Source organism: Bemisia tabaci, chromosome 1 (genome assembly GCF_918797505.1).
Source record: "Bemisia tabaci chromosome 1, PGI_BMITA_v3".
NCBI classification, from domain to species: Eukaryota; Metazoa; Arthropoda; class Insecta; order Hemiptera; family Aleyrodidae; genus Bemisia; species Bemisia tabaci.
The window spans coordinates 43,852,717-43,869,678 of NC_092793.1; the positions used below are offsets into that span (position 1 = coordinate 43,852,717).

The window sequence follows — 16,962 nt, forward strand, 5'->3', positions numbered from 1 at the left end:
GATGTGTTCAGTGTGGTTGATTTGTTTGGTGTGTTTGGTGTGTTTGTGGGAAGTTCTTCAGCCCCCTGCTTAAAATAGAACGATATACCAAAGATCGATATACAAAGAGCGATATCCTTCCTTTTGTTCCGGTTAATGAATTTAGGTACATCTCATTTCATTGATGACTATCCTGATTAGGTAAAATTCCTCCCGTTTGTCCCGATTCATATCAATAAATCCCGTTTCGTCCCTGTCAATCCTGCTTTAAATCGAACAGTATATCGAAGATCGATTTAAAAAAAGTGATATCCTTCCTTTTACTCCGGTTAATGAATATGGGTACATCCCGTTTTATCGATGACTAGGTATCCTGTTTAGGTAAAATTCCTCCATTTTATCCCGGTTACCATAATTACATCATGTTTCATCTCTTGCCGCAATCAGACGCTGAATTTAGCAGCTGAATGTGGAAGTCAACAGTCATCGCCCAACGGCTGAAATTTAGCAAATTCGAGTTATTTTCATCCAGATGTGTATTAAATCTACTCGAATAGTTCAGACAAATTCAAAATTGGTCCGATGGTTGCTGAGAATCGTTGCTGAATTTTGCGCGTCACGCGCAAAATTCAGGCCGATGACTTCCACATTCAAGCCACATTCAGCTCCCACATTCAGCGTGTGATTGCGGTGTCTGTCAATCCTGCTTTAAGTAAATCTAACGATACATCGAAGATTGATATGCAATGAGCGATATCCTTCCTTTTATCTCAGTTAATATCACTAAATCCCGTTACATTCCTGTCAATCGTGTTTTATTTCGAACGATACATCGATACATCAATATACCTAGTGAGGGGTAAGATATATCGCCCGTTTGATAACATTCACATGACATTTTTTTAAAAAACATACATGACAAAAACCTTACACAGTGAATAAATTTCATTGCTAAACACAAAAAACCCCCAAAAAGGTCAAAATTTTGAAAAGGTGAAGGATCCTGCCTAAATGGGCCTCCAGATGCCAGTATGTATTAATGTACAGCACTACATGTTTTCTCTTCAAAATTCCACAAGTAAAACAAATCACACAAGGGGCAGGTTGGTGCGCCGAAGGTGGTGCTGAGATCTTGTGGTACAATTTTCCTCATTTAAAACCACGTAAAGTGACTCGAATATGCGAAACCATTTTTCATTTATTTTTTCTTCGGAATGGCTTGAAACTGCGTCTAAAAAGGTTTGTTTTTCAAAATTTTCCGGGTGAGGACCCCCGGACTCCCCACCAGACCCCCCCTTCCCCTGTGGCGGCGCCCTCAAAGTGTCTGTCCCGCGCCCCTTTGAGGGTCCCAGTACGCCCCTGGCTGGAAAGCGTTTTTCTAGTATTACAGCCTTTTGACCCCTCAAATTCTACGGATATGAGTCCATTTCTTTCAAGGCTTCTCTGAGCGATACCAAGTGTTTACGCATTTACTAGCGGAAAGCCCGTGACTGAAGTCATGGGTCTAGGTGCCTCACCAAAAATTATTAATTTAATAACGGGGAGCGTTAGGCCCAATCCATCGACGAAAACGGAGATGTACACTGAAAAAAAAAGTTCTAATTTTTTTAACTAATGTGGAATAGTAGCTGCAAAATGTTTAATTTAACTCCCTGTGGCTTCAACTTGACGATAGCGGATCATCTAATTTAACAGAAGAGACATGTGTTAAAACTAGAAATGACAAGTTGCTTAAAATGACCATCCAATCAGTTGATGGAATAATGTGTGTGGTTACACCAACAAAGATACGAGTGGATTTAATAAATCTCAAAGAGTTTTAGTGACCAGAGGAAATTGTTTAAAACAAAGTAAAATAAAGTATTAAGACAATAATTGCAATAGTTTCTTCTACCGTTTGCTAAGTTATACCGAAAAATATATTTTCCGAACCAACGAACTACAAATAGTAAAACTAACCAATTCTCAAAAACGCCTCCAAATGAAGAGTTAGGCAAACAACAGTGGGCGCTATTTGTCATCCCATCACTCCTATCCTTTGTTTTTCTTTGAAAGTCAACAAATGTTTATCCTCCTTTAAATCCTTTGCACAAATTATGAGATTAATTTTATGCATACAAATAAAATCCTAGTCTTCATGCCCAGTTCCCTTGCCAGGAAATGTTGATACAAGAAAGAAGGTAGATATTTCAAAAGAAAAGCAAAAACCTTTTAAAAATATTAGGATGCGATTTGCATACTTACTTTTTATGAAACGATTATTTATAATATGTAGCTCTTATTAAAATATAAAGTTTTGAACTTTGAACACCATGTTTAAAAAAATATGAATTAAATTATGTTCTTTATTATTATTCTTATTTTATGGCTCTGATACTGAGGATACTCCGAGCGGACCTTGAAAAAAAAAATTAAATTTACAGCGCCACCTCTTTAAACCAAGAAACCTCGATACAAAACACGTGTTTTAAACGAATAAACCAGAGTTTTTTCATGTCTAATGATTTTTTGAAAATCTACCCTTACTTATCTAAGGTGTTCTAAACATTTTAAAAAAATTGATGCACGTTATCATAAAATTAAAAAACCGAAAAAGGAAGAAACAGGCGACAAAATATTAAAATTTATTTTTTATTAAATATTCATGTATAATAAAGGTAATTTAGAAAGTAAACCATTTTTAAAATATTTATGATACATATTATTTTTTATTCATATGCAGTTTTTCTAAGTCCAAAAAAATATTTAGCCTTTCGCTCTCACGCATATTTAATAATAAAAATAATCGAACATAATTCTATCACTTATATAGCTCAAATTCTCAGCGCTCAATCAGAAGCCCCGTTGGCTCAATAGGTAGCGCATTCGATTCGTAATAGGCAGGTCCCAGGTTCAAATCCCGATTGGTAGGTCAAAATTTGAAAGAAGGCCACATGCATAGCTGAATAGCAACGGTTCTAAATGTGCGTATGATCTAGTTTTTTCTTTACAATTTACCAAATTAGGCAATTTTTTACAAACATTTCTCAAAACGTCTACCCTTTGATACGTTAAATTAACATTTTCAAAGGATTGATTTTACTCATGAGAAATAGTAGAATCCAGAATTCTAAATGTCAAGTCGAAACACTTGCATGTGTTGAGGGAAGTATCTGAATGATCGGCATTACTATTCCAAATTAGTAAAAGTAAGCTTTTTCACCTTGTTTACATTAACCCGCAATTGATTTGTCACCCAAAATTACTAATTGCAATGGTTCAAACAACGCCGCCTGGGGTTGAAAATATCATTATTTTTTTTCAGTGTACATTTCCGTTTTTTTAAAATTGACCGGCGGCCAGTTTGTCAAAAATCAAGAGTTTTACTCGCGGTTTGCGCCAAAAATTTTCTTTTTTCATTCTCATTGAATTGATATGTCACAAAGGGGATGTTGCCATTTGAAAAACACGTTGGACCCGTAGCCCCTCCCGGGGGGGGGGGGGGCGAAAAGTTTGGGGGCCCTGAAAGTAGCTTACATTGATCTTTGAACATTCTCGAAGTTTTGTTTCAAAATATTAATTAGGTAAAATTTTAGAGGGGGTGGAAGGGACTTTTGGGACACCCTGTATAATTGGAGATAGAACATAGGTGGGTTGAGTGGAAACAAAACGAACATATCAAACTTATCAAACACAACAAACTTATCAAATACAACATACACGACAAACTTATAAACACAACACACACATCACACACATCAAACACGACACACTTATAAACACAACACACACATCAAACACATCAAACACGACAAACTTAACAAAAACATTAAACACATCGAACTCAACAAACACATTAAACACAACAGGCACATCAAACACAACAAACACAGCAAACTCATCAAACACGACAAACACAACGAAAACATCAAACGCAACAAACACAACAAACACAACAAATGCATCAAACATAACAAACGCATTAAATACATTAAACACATCAAGCACAACAAACACAGCAAACATATTAAACACGACAAACACAGCAAACTCAACAAATGCATTAAACACAACAGGCACATCAAACACAACAAACACAGCAAACTCATCAAACACGACAAACACGACGAAAACATCAAACACATCAAACACAACAAACACGACAAACATCCCTTTTATCCTGGTTAATATCAATACATCCCGTTTTATCCCTATCTATATCCTATTTTACCCATATCTATCCTGATTTATTCTATCTATCCCGTTTTAAATTGATTTTTCCACTTTCCCATCCTGTTCCTTATTAGACAATATATCAAAGATAGATAAACAAAGATCGATATATCGAAGGGTGGCATAACCCTACCTATCCTATTTTATCCTTATCTTTACGGTTACACACTGATTATTCTCATTTTCTCAAACTTCCTCCATTTAACCAGTTAATATCGATGCATCCCGTTTTATCCATATCTATCATATTTTATATCGAACCACATATCGAAGATCGATAAACATCACCCTGTTTTATCACTATCTATCCTGTTTCATTATTATCTACCCCGTTTCACCATGATTATTCCCCTTTTCTTAAAATCCTACCTTTTATCCCGGTGAATATCAATAAATGCCGTTTTATCCCTGTCTATCCTGCTTTATATCGAACGATATATCGAAGATCGATATGCAATACAATATTTTATCCCTATGAATGAAACTCCAAAAAAATGATGGTAGGGGAGCAAGGCATGCCATAAGAAAATAAAAATATGTAAATAAAATGAGTGGGGGGGGGGGGCTGCGGGAGTTAGAAAAATGAGCTGGGAGGGGGGTGGTAGAATAAATGCTGCCAAAAAATCAGAACTAACCTAGCAATGATTCATAAAAATCCGTTGACTTGGCCGGGAAATGGAAATAATACATCAGCTGATAGCAAACAAAGGTTACCAAGGAAACCAAGGAATGGAACTTTAATAAAAACAGTTTAGTGGAAAACAGCGTAAGTAGGACACTTACGTTAATTACCGTTTATAAGTAAACAGTAAATGCTATTTAACCGAAACTCTATACAGTTCTTCATGAGACCAAAATGGACAAAATTACAAAATTTGAATCAGCTGACGTAAATCTAACGATAGTTATCGTGAACAAAAGAATTGCTGACATAGGTCGGGTAACTATTATAGGTGGGAGTGAGATATGCCTTTTGGTTCTTCTATTAGCAGTTTTGAAGTAACTTATGTATTATAGTACCTTCATCCAGTCTTGCTTCCTCGTTCAATGTCTGTTAAGAGTGTTGCTTTGTTACGGTTCTTCCCTCGTGAACACTCAAGGCCATACATTCTTACGCTCAGGTACCTACCATTGTTTTTCTCTCTTGTCAAGATGTATCTTCAGGCATGCTAATTTACCAAAGAAATTACCCCAGTGATAAATAATTTTAAGCTTTAATAAGAAGTGAACACCTCCGTGCAGTGTCGCTAAATTTCTCAGATAAGTCTATCAGTCTATACACGTAGAGCAGACGTTCACTTTTGTCCGGTACAATATCTACTCTTCCAGCTTCACATCTTACTTTGATTTCTGATTCACTGATTAATGACACTCCTGGTGTCATTTATCATTAATCAGTTGACAATGAATCATCAAACGTTACATCGAGGAAGAAATTTTCTGCTGAAAGCTGCTGAATTGACATTGCAATTCAACTTACGAAAGCATCAACCAGGACATAAAATTGTGTCTCAGAGTGAAAATATTTTCAACCCATTAGGCAGTTTAGCAGGTAAGAAATCATCAGTTATTTAATCAAGGATTACCAAATTACATGTATACCGGTTTTCTAACATTTACAGTACACTGAAAAAAATGTTTGCTACATACAAGGCGGAGCCGGTCTTAGACCAAGTAAACCGTATATTTAAAAAGTATCGACAAGAAACGGAAGTTTGAACTAAGACATCGGAGTTACCTTGGATCAAGAAATAGCGTTTTCTCAAGCCAACGCTCCACGTTCTCTTAAAAAAAGAAAGCGTTTACTTGAAAAAAGGAAACATTCCATGCCGTGAAAATATTTCTTGAAAAGAAATTATCGTTGGTTTGAAGTGAGTATCTGTCGTATTGATCTAGGTAAACTGTTTACTTAGAAATAGGAAACGGTTGCGTAACTCCCACGTGCATTTACTGGCTTCAAATTAATGGTTGGTTTAAAATAAGTAAACGGCGTGTTGAAAGGGAATGCGCGTTTATTTTATTGAAACCAACTGTTGTCTTAGAATTAGTAAACGGGGACGCCCGGCCAAAATGGATGTTGCATTACTCCCAGACGCGTTTACTTATTTCTAGCCAATTGTTGTTTTAAATTTAGTTAATAGTCACTGCAGGTATGCACACTGCACCGATACCATATGTATTATTATTAATCAATACTTGCAAAAAATGGATTAATTTATCGAATTTTTGATGAAAAAAATTATTCAATCGTATATCTGCAAGTATCGAAGAGTCGACATGGCAAGTACCGACTTGCAAATTTTGGCCTACCTATCGGGATTTAAACCTGGGACCTACGATTTACGAACCTAACACCCTACCTACTTAGCCATCCTATGTCTCAGTCGGCCGAATTTACACTATATAAGTCATTGACTTAGGCTCTCAACATTATTGTAATAGTGAATATGCATGAGACCTGATGGGTTAAGATTTTTTGAACCCGAAAAGATGAATTTGGAGCAAAAAAAATACGCTTGTTACTGTCGTCACTTTTTTTACGTTTATTTTTTTTTCTTTCCCATCTTATATCAATTTTTTAATCTTTTTAAAAAGAATTAAATACAATTCATCTTTTTTAAAATTTTCTCTCTTCATTTTTTCTTAAATAATCGCTGACTTTAAAAAAATAAGAATAAAGAATGAAACTCTTCGAACATTTTTGTAACATAATAACTTTTTATTTTTGATGACTGAGATTGTTACATTTTTTTAAATATTAAAAGTCCTATTCAATTCGACTACAATATTCAAGACTATTCTGGACCATTTATTAGACTTTTCTATTTCAATTAGAATATTAATAGTTCTATTCAATAGTTCTAATTAATTCACATCGGGCGGAGAAGGAAGAATGTGAGCATTACAAAAGAAATATTAATAGTTCTAATTCCTTATTTTAAAAAATAAGATTTGAAAATTAAGGTTTGAGATTTTTTGGATTAAGGCATCTTTTTCCGTGGACAGTCACAATTTATTCATAAAAAAAGTTCAATCTTCGAAAACTCTTATATTTTACTCAGTTTACATAATCACACGCGTGACGTTCTAATATTTTATTGTATAGCTGCACTTCCTTTTCGTTACACTCTCTAAAGTTGATAGGAAGGTGGTGAAGAAGTGCTGGATCCACCCTATTTTGCAAGGAAACAAGGTGAAAAGGTTCAAATACTTCAATTACGGTAAAAAATGTTGAGCTCTTATGAGTATCCGTACAAGAATGAGGAAGGGGGGGGGGGGAGATCGGTCCCAACAGGCCCTTCGACCCAAAATTTCCCCGGACACCAATGAATCAAAGTTTTAAATATCAACAATTTTGCACTCGCAAATTCCTTTCGAAAATACAGAAAAAACTTTATTTTTTTTTTATCCACTCCATCGTCGCGTCCATAAATCAAAGGGACCCGGAAAATCGATATTGAACAGTGTTTACATTACGTAGCAGCAGAGCTATTCGATTATCTTCATCTATCAACTTGGTGGGTGACATGCTGAAAAGTATGATTCTCTCCACATTTTTTAATTTCTTCCTCGGCCCTTGGCATAAGCATGCCTTTTATTTGACACTTTTTAATTCTATCTGCGAGGGATCTTTCATTCATCAGGACAGGAAAGGTGAGGAAGAAAATAAAAAAAAATGCGATTGTTTAGTGTGAAGAAATACATTGTCCGATGAAACTGAACTGATGCAATGCAAAAAACTCCCGGCTTCAATCTACTTAAGTATTTAAGTCCTCTTTATGAGGCCCCCTTCATTTAAAAGTAAAAATTAAAACTTCAAATGCAGAATGCCGATCTATTTAAAACAACGCAAATATTTTCCTCTTCTTCTCCTTCTTTACTTCTTTATTTATTTAATTTTTTGTCGACGCCGAGCATATGAGTGATTTTTTAAAGGACACATTGAATGAATTTCTCCCTAAACAATAATTATTTTGTAGACAAACATAATGGGCATCTTGATTTTTTAACTTCCGTCTCCTTTTATTCCGTCATAAATGGTGTCGGTTTAAGCAGATGCTGACGGCATCTGGCAGCAATTGCATACATCATTCTCATAGGAGGCGTCACCATCCGGTTTACTAATTTTAAGGGAACTGGTTTCTTCTTAGAAGCAAAATGTTGTATTGAAAGTAGGCAACGCACATGTCCCATGCCGCATCCGTTCCCCGCGGAAGGGACTCACTCCGTTTACTACTTTTAAGGTAACTGGTTTTCTTCTTTTGACGTAGCGTGTTTTCTTTCATCAAACAAGCTGTTGGGTTATTAGAAGGCACCAGCGACTAGCTAATTGTATCATGCTCCACTGAAGGTGTTCACCCCGTTTACTAATTTCAAGGAAACAGGTTTCTTCTTTCGACACAACGTGTTTTCTTTTACCAAGCGAGCTGTTGGGTTAAAATAAGGCAACAGCGTCTGGCTTATTGCATCCTCCCCCGCTGAGGGCGTTTGCCCCCCCTGTCAAAACGGTCCCATGGGTTCCATTAGGAATTTCATGGGGACCAAAGGGTACCAATGGGGTTTTCATGGGGACCAATGGGAACCCATAGGATGGGGAAGCAAACCTGTTGGTACCCATGGGAGACCATCGGGAACCTATGGAACAGGCAGAGAGGGCTCTTGGGACCCGTGGGGCGGCTAGAGAGACTTAATGAGACCCTTTGGACAGCCGGAGTGACGTCCTTGCTGGTAGACAAATCATGCATATATTTTCCTTTAAACTGTACGATTTTTAATTTGGAAGTTACCAGGAGACCACTTTTCTATGCTAAAGCATGGAAATATTCGTTACTGAATGTACCTTTTTCTCAGGAACCATTAAAGATATTTGGACGATTTTTGTTTAGTTGTGTAATTAATGGCCGCCTACATAAACAACCTGTTTTTGAAAATTTTGAAAGTTGACTATTGACCGTCTCTTGAAATTTGTTTAAGAATTATGGAACTTTCTTCGACTTCGGTAACCTCTAAAAACTTTAATCGTCCAAAATTTAAAAAAAAACGCTTCAGCTTGCTTCCATAACGGAAAATCAGTAATCTAACGGGGATTAAATTGAAAATATCTTCATCAGATTCAGAGAAAAATGTACATGAGTGTCACAGAAGAAATCTTTTCAGGAGCACAATTTGAAAATCCTCAGACAGTAAAAAAGAGGGATGGTTCTTTTGACTACGATTACTAAAATATCGGTGACTGCGTTTTAATTGTCCGAAGAAATACAACGTAGTGAAAAATGGGTAAAAATAAGAATCAGGTATTATTGGTTGTGTCACTTTCGGCGAGAAAGAAATAATCTTCTGCTTTAATTATTAATTACGTTGGTGTCTAAGATGGGATTTTCGAGATTTGGACGCTTTTAGAGACACATTACGAAGTAATACAAACAAGTAGGAATTTCACTGTATTAAATAGCCACCTCCTAAAGAAGGGAATGAAGTCGCCATTATTTATTTATTTAAAATTAATACCTAACACTGGTTTTTTCACTAAGACCCAATACATTCTAGGAATAACATTCAATTAAATGCTCCAAAAGGAGTTTTGGAGCTCCATCAAACCTGCTAGCAAGTGCCCGTGCCGGCAACATACCCAGTTAGCACAAAATATGTTGAATATATTGTTACCTTTATCAAAATATTTTCATGACAATATTGTAATTAAAATATTTTCAAAATATTTTTAAAATGTTTTTAAAACTTTTTTGGGGAATATTTTGAAAATGTTTACAAAAAGTATTTTTAAAATCATTCAAAAATATTGCAGGTAACCATTTTTAAAATATTCCTTAAAAAAGTTTTGCAAATATTTTAAAAATATTTTTAAGTTCTCAAGTTAGTATGTGGTGTAATTTACACCAGTGTAAATTTAGTGTAAGTACCTAGTACGTGATATTGAAAAAAAATAATACAAAAAAGAAAGAAGCCTGAGAAAACACGGCATTAATCAAAGCTATGATGAAAGTTGAGCCGCGCCCTGACGCAATGCATGCCATAACAGCCTTAACAGGCGTGATTTTAACCCGAAACACCATCAGCTCCCTGTGGCTCAATGGCAGAGTACTGGGCTAGGAATTCCGCGGTTCAGGTTCAAGTCCACACGAGGACCGGGTGACCGGGTATTTTTTACGCCTCTAAACGTCGCAGGACTTCAGGTAAGCGGTTTATAATATTCAATACTTGTATACTTGTGTATATTTCATGCTTCAATTGTAATACATGTGCAGAACTATGAAAATGACGGTCCATGCCTGTACTTCCACATCTACTTGATAGAGTGCGTAGGAAATCCCAATGGGAGCCCGTGAGCGATCCCATGAGGACCTTTTGGGAATTAGCCATGGTTCCAATGGGGATAGATCCAAACCCGCAGGTTCTTGACTGACTATCCCCATTGGAACCCATTGGAACCATGGTCAATTCCCAACGGGTCCCCGTGGGAATTTGCTACGGGTTCCCATTGGGATTTCCTACGGGTTCCAATGGGACCGTTTTGACAGGGCCGTTTACTAATTTTGAGGAAACCTGTTTTTTCTTTCAACGCAACGTGTTTCACTGTACCGAGCAAGCTGTTGAATTGAAAAAAATCAACGGGCGTATTGCTAATTGCATCCGGTCGCCTCGAAAGGAGTTAGCCCCGTTTCCTAATTTTAAGAAAACTGGTATCTTCTTTTGACGCAACGCGTTTTACTTTATCAAGCAAGCTGTTGAACTAAAAAGAGGCAACGGCCGGACTCGGAATGCGTTCACGCCGTTTACTAGTTTTGAAGAAACTGGTTTCTTCATTCAAGCAAAAGTTGGCTTATTTTAAAACAACGTTTATTTTACTTAAGAAAACACGATTCGCTTGTTTCAAGTGAATCATGTTGTCTTACATTAAGAAAACCATTGGTTTCTTCCAAGTCAAACCCGTTTTGAAATAAGTAAAAAATCCAAGTAGACGCGTTTACTTAAATTCAGGAAATCTTTTTTTCCCGTGTAGGCATATTTTTATTGATAATGATTACGTAATGACAAGACGAATGTATCAGTGCCGTGGCTAAACTGGGAAACTATTTACCGCAATCCACAAAGTTTTAGACTTTCTGAGTCTTTTCATTTCTCTGCTGATAAATAATTTAACAAAATTTCTGAAAACTCTGTGATTGACGACTTCTGTGACAGTAGAGCAGTAGTAGATTTAGTTAAGTCAGTTGCTCACTCCTGCATTTGGGATAATTACACTACCTATTAGCTTAGTATAAACATGTTCTTAAATGAACCACCATAACAAGTCTTCTTGGATTTCAAAATTCTCTGACTCTTCTGGGATTTAAAACGTAGAAGTCACTAACTTTTCCCTGATTTTAGAATCTCCTCTTTTGACATTAGGTGTATCTCATATAAATTCTTCTCACAAAATTTTTTTAATTTTTACGTTAGGTACTTAACTTTTAGTCTGTTTAAACTGAAATGTGCAAATTTTTGACTGGGAGAAGGAATTTCAATCCGCAGCCAAACTATCTGACATATTATCACAGAATGGTCATTGACATAATTATTGTCGTGTCGCGCCATCGACTGAGAGCCACTCAGTCTATGGCGCGACACGATAAAGCGGCAACATAGAGTCGATATCATTTCAATAATCGCCCCGCAGTTACATGTAAAGGGAAATAGTAGGGGGTACAGGTCGCTGAAGGTTGATTTAATTTTAGGATGATACAGTTTTATATAGGAGTCAATTCGTGAACATCCTTGTACTTAAAATGAGCATGCAGAGCTTGCTTTTTTAGTTTTTTTCTTCTTTCCTTTTTTACTCAGTGCAAATGTTTTTATGCCTCACTGCCTGAGCATGAAGGTGTTGCATGTGTGAGGAATTTGCGATTTGACTATCGATTCATACGTAAAAGTTCGCGAAAAACGTATAGATGATGCCACTGGATTTCTCTAAAATCAACTCCCAAGCTCAAAAAAAGCTCTCAAGTTGAGGCCAAAATGGAGGGGATATCCCATGCTATTCTGAGAGTCCACCTTGCCATACCTCTACATCAAGACAAACTCTCCATGCAAAGGTATAGGGAGGAAATACATTAGCAGTGTTGATGTGTTTTCAATTTTAGAGTCCCCAAATAAAGTGGCAACCCTGTCAATATATTTGCTCCCTATCTTTGCATGGAGAGTTTGTCTTGGACTCTCAGGAGAGCATGATATATCCCCTCCATTTTGGCCTCAACTTGACAGCTTTTTTTGAGCTTGGGAGTTGATTTCAGAGAAAACCGGTAGCACCATCGTGTTTCTCGCGAACTTTTACGTAAGAATCAACGGTCAAATCGCAAACTCCTCACACATGCAACATCTACATTCCCCACAGCTGCATTAGGAAAATGAGAAAAAGTACTCTCAAAGAAAGAATATTTTTTTCTGAAATTTCAGAATGAACTTGAATTTGGAAATGTTGTTGCAGGAATAGCCAGAGGACAAATGAGAGTGTAAAAAAATTTAAATTACTCCTCTTTGCCCTCTCTGATGTTCTAAGAACAAGATGATGGACAAAGATGTGTTACATCAATGTATCAATACGTAAGTAGGATGAAAATTTAAGCATTACGGCACCTGTTTCCGTATCAAAATTTCACCCAGTGCACATTGATTGCATCGAAAACTTCCAAAATTAACTAGTGAGTAAGAAACAAACATTCGTGGTTTACATTATAAATAGTAAATTCAAACTTCCTGCTCGCCGAAAAACAATGATCATCATGGGTCAGATTAGGCATCAACCTATAGGTTAGGCAAATACCTAAGGCTTGATTTCACACATACTTCCTTCCTCTCCTCGTGAAAGGTATTTTTAATCTTGTCATGTCATTCCTGGGCATCTTCAGTCATTCCTCAGCCCTTAGGGCTTTGTCTCTACGGACCGTTTCACGAGATTTGTCCTAGGGAAAAATCCCACTTACGAAGTTGGGAAAAATATTGTGTTAATCAATATTTTTCCCAGTACCAAGTATGGTCCTTTTACCCTTAGAACCCACTGAGAGAGGAAGAAGAAGTGAAAACGAACTGTGCTATATTTTGTTGATTACTCTATTGTTCATGTTTGTTCAGTTAAAATAATGTGTCTAATTGTCAATTGAGTGCAATTATTATTTTAATCCTGGTTACTCGACTTTAACTACGTTATCTTCCCGCGCAAACTAGCCGCAGGACCGTATGAGCCTCGTCCCGTGGAGACGGTAACTGGGAAAAATCCCAGAAGTTTCATTCCTGCGATTTGAACTTGGGACAAATCCCATGAAAACGTCCTGTGGAGACGAAGCCTAAGGCCTTGTCTCCACAAGCCGTTTCACGAGATTTGTCCCAGGGAAAAATCCCACTTACGAAGTTGGGAAAAATATTGAGTCAATCAATATTTTTCCCAGTACCTACCAAGTATGGTACTTGTATCCCTAGGACCCACGAAGAGAAGAAGAAGAAGTGAAAACGAATTGTGTGATATTTTATTCATTAATACATTGTCAATGTTTGTTTGGTTAAAATAATGTGTCTAATTGTCAATTGAGTGCAATTATTATTTTAATCCCGGTTAAATACTCGACTTTAACTAATTTATCTTCCCGCGCAAACTAGTCGCAGGACTGTATGAGCCCCGTCCCGTGGAGACGGTACTTGGGAAAAATCCCAGAAGTTTCATTCCTGCGATTCGAACTTGGGACAAATCCCATGAAAACGTCCCGTGGAGACAAGGCCTAAGATCTATACTACACCAATATCAAAATTATAACTGACGTTACCAACTGAATGGAGAAAAATCCGAAGAAACAAGGTATAGGGCTGTGAGTACCTAAACTGATGCAAAAACAACAAAAGCTGAGTACTTACATAATAGAAATAATAAACCCACATTCACAAAAATTTTAAAAAGAAAAGCGATGCCTTTGGAGCAACAAACTTAATATATTACATAACCACGGACAACTTACGTGACAAGAATTGTAATGAAGCGATGATGCATTAATGTGATAAAATGGGGGCGGATTGAAAACTGGGCTGTCTAAATTGGCTTTTGCTCCTAAGATATTGTCCTGGTTTGACATGTCAACATACAGGTAAACACCTGAAACAAAGAGCAGCAAACTTTATCTTTCAAGCAGAAAAAGGTCAAAGAATGATACGTTGTCTTTAAGGAGGAGACATGAATGAAGCTCAGTAAGGAACTATGAAGGGGGTTAAAATGGGTCCGAAAAACATAAGACAGATAGGAACAATGGAAATAGATTACCGTTCAAGAGGTAAACGAAGAATGCAAAAATCTAAACAAGTGACAAACAAATATTTTTTGTTATAAAACGTTCCTTGCCCTATTGTACGGGGCTCGTGCGAAACAAGTTTGCGTCTGGCAAATTGATATTGGTATGACGATGACAAGCTGACACTTGGAGAGAAATGGCAAACTCAATGTGACTAACTTTATGCAATTTTTCAACTAGGTACAAAATTATATGACCTTCATTTTAGCGGTAGGTACCCTATATTTTACCAAGGTTTGCCATTTTCTTCAAGTTTTTTCTTGGCACCCTAGAAACATTTCCCTAAAATCAGTTTGTATAGAGTGCGTTAAAGTGAGGCATTACATCATACGCGCTACCCATTTGCAAACAGCAAATAGCAAACAAAAAAGAGTTGCAGAAATCTGAATGTCATATTCATTAATTATCGTAAGGCAGACATGGTACATAATTCTTGATTTCTAAAAGTTCTACACATTTACAAGATACACCCTGCCCTGAGACAGCATCTGTAATTATGAATTAAAATCTAAAAGGTCATTTCATAATGGAGAACAGTCTTCGAATCTAGAGTCCCTTTATTCCCAGAGTTACGACATTTCAATTTTGCTGTGTGGCCAATTTTAAAGTGGCCTGAAAAAAAATCCAATTCTGATTGGTTCTCGCTCATTGAGTCACAAAAGAGTGCACCAAGATGGCGGTGGCTCGAAAGTGAACAAAAAAAAAAATAGATCTTATGCCTTGTCTCCACGGGACGTTTCATGGGATTTTTCCCAAGTTTGAATCGCAGGAACGAAACTTCTGGGCATTTCCCCCGTTTAACAACAAACCAAAATTTATTCTTCTTCTTTTTAAGTCGTTCCAGGGACTCCACAAGGACTCTTATTTGGCACCAAAGACAAGACGGAGCGCTAAAAGCAAAAAATGAAGCTTCTTTTCAATCACCTCTACTATTGGCTAGAGTCCCTTTATACCCAGAGTTAAGACAACTCACTTTTGGTTCGGCTGAAAGTGGCCTAAAAAAAATCCAATTCTGATTGGTTCTCGCTCATGGAGGCCGAAACGAGTGCACCAAGATGGCGGTACCTCGAATGTGAACAAGAATAATGAAAATATCACCTAATTGTGGTTTATCAAGAGTAAATTGTCATTTCCATCGGTCCAAAATGAAAAGAGATTAAGAAATTACTCACAAACCAATCTCATTTTCTTTTTAATTGATCAATTTGTTGATGTTGTTGTTTTTGTGTGACAGACATCGCAGGATTCCTGATCCTTACCCCTCAATATTAGAGTACCTGTATAGGTACTCTACTCAATATCGTTCGTTTGGGTGCACTCGTTTCGGCCTCCATGGCCAGACAAGGCCGGCTGCCAGTCAGCTGATAATCGAGTTGTCTTAACTCTGGGTATAAAGGGACTCTACTATTGGCTAGAGGATTGGCGGCGAAATCGGGACAAGTTTGAAATTCAAATGTAGGGCGGGAACTGAATAAAATTGCGGAAACAAAGTATTTTAGGTTGATTCTTGCCCAAATTCACTTACACACCCATATTTCTATAACTTTAGGTTAGTTTTGGTCCGTCGTCGACCGATTAATTTCATTTGGGAGTAACGGTCATCTTATAGACTGTAACGGCCTGTTTGAACCGGCAGAACCACCATGAGCAGAAGAAAAACTAACTTTATCTGAGATTACTGCCTGATACCGAGCAAAAGTAGGTGTATTATAATAGGACGCAGTCCCAACTTTCTTAATTTAGGTATTCGTTTTAGACATTTAAAATGCGTTTCGAAGAAGAAATGTGGAAAAATCAAGAGGACAAGTTCAAATCAAATTTCCGTTTGCCACCATGGATTCCCGCGCTCATTTACACACTCACTTAATTTGCTAACCACCCAGCGCCAAACCAGGCTTCACTTTTTCCCCGTGCTTTTAGATACGAGCAGATCCGTCTTTATGTCTTTGCTTGGCACTGTGATTAGTATTAACTAACCCAATATTTATCCCAACTTCGCAAGTGGGATTTTTCTCTGGGACTAATCCTATGAAACGTCCGTGGAGACAAGGCCTATCATGGCGATTGAAACAACACAGTCCGTCCAACACGGTGGGGGCATGGCCGAGTTGCGATCATGCGCGCTCGGCAGCGTCTGCCATAATCCTGCCGTGATAGCGAAGAGAGTAGTTAGGGTCAAATTTTCGAAATCGAATATCCCTTAAAATTCGTCTAAACTTTTACAGATGAAATTACTGAAAAAGCTCAGCAAATTTCATCTTAATTGTATCAAAACGAGACAAATGAGAAAGCCGTAAGTTTAAAAAAATGACGTAGTTTCAGGCAAGGCAGCAGTAAAGGACAATATTTTTCCAGAGAGCCAATAAAAACAGTGCCTCCAAGTAAAGAGCCGCCTTTTTCTGCGAATTTCTAACCTAAAAATGTATTTGTAGAGTGTCCAAAA

At 37.1% G+C, this 16,962-nt stretch overlaps 1 protein-coding gene across 8 annotated transcripts in view; it reads right to left on the bottom strand.

The window, feature by feature from the left end:
• Alk (Anaplastic lymphoma kinase) overlaps positions 1-16,962 on the bottom strand; it is a 374,422-nt gene that overhangs the window by 233,040 nt on the left and 124,420 nt on the right. For all 8 annotated transcript variants that reach the window (XM_072301305.1, XM_072301308.1, XM_072301306.1 and 5 more), the window contains one exon: positions 14,193-14,326. In XM_072301305.1, the coding sequence (XP_072157406.1) occupies positions 14,193-14,326 (134 nt within the window). The remainder of the gene's footprint in view (positions 1-14,192; positions 14,327-16,962) is intronic.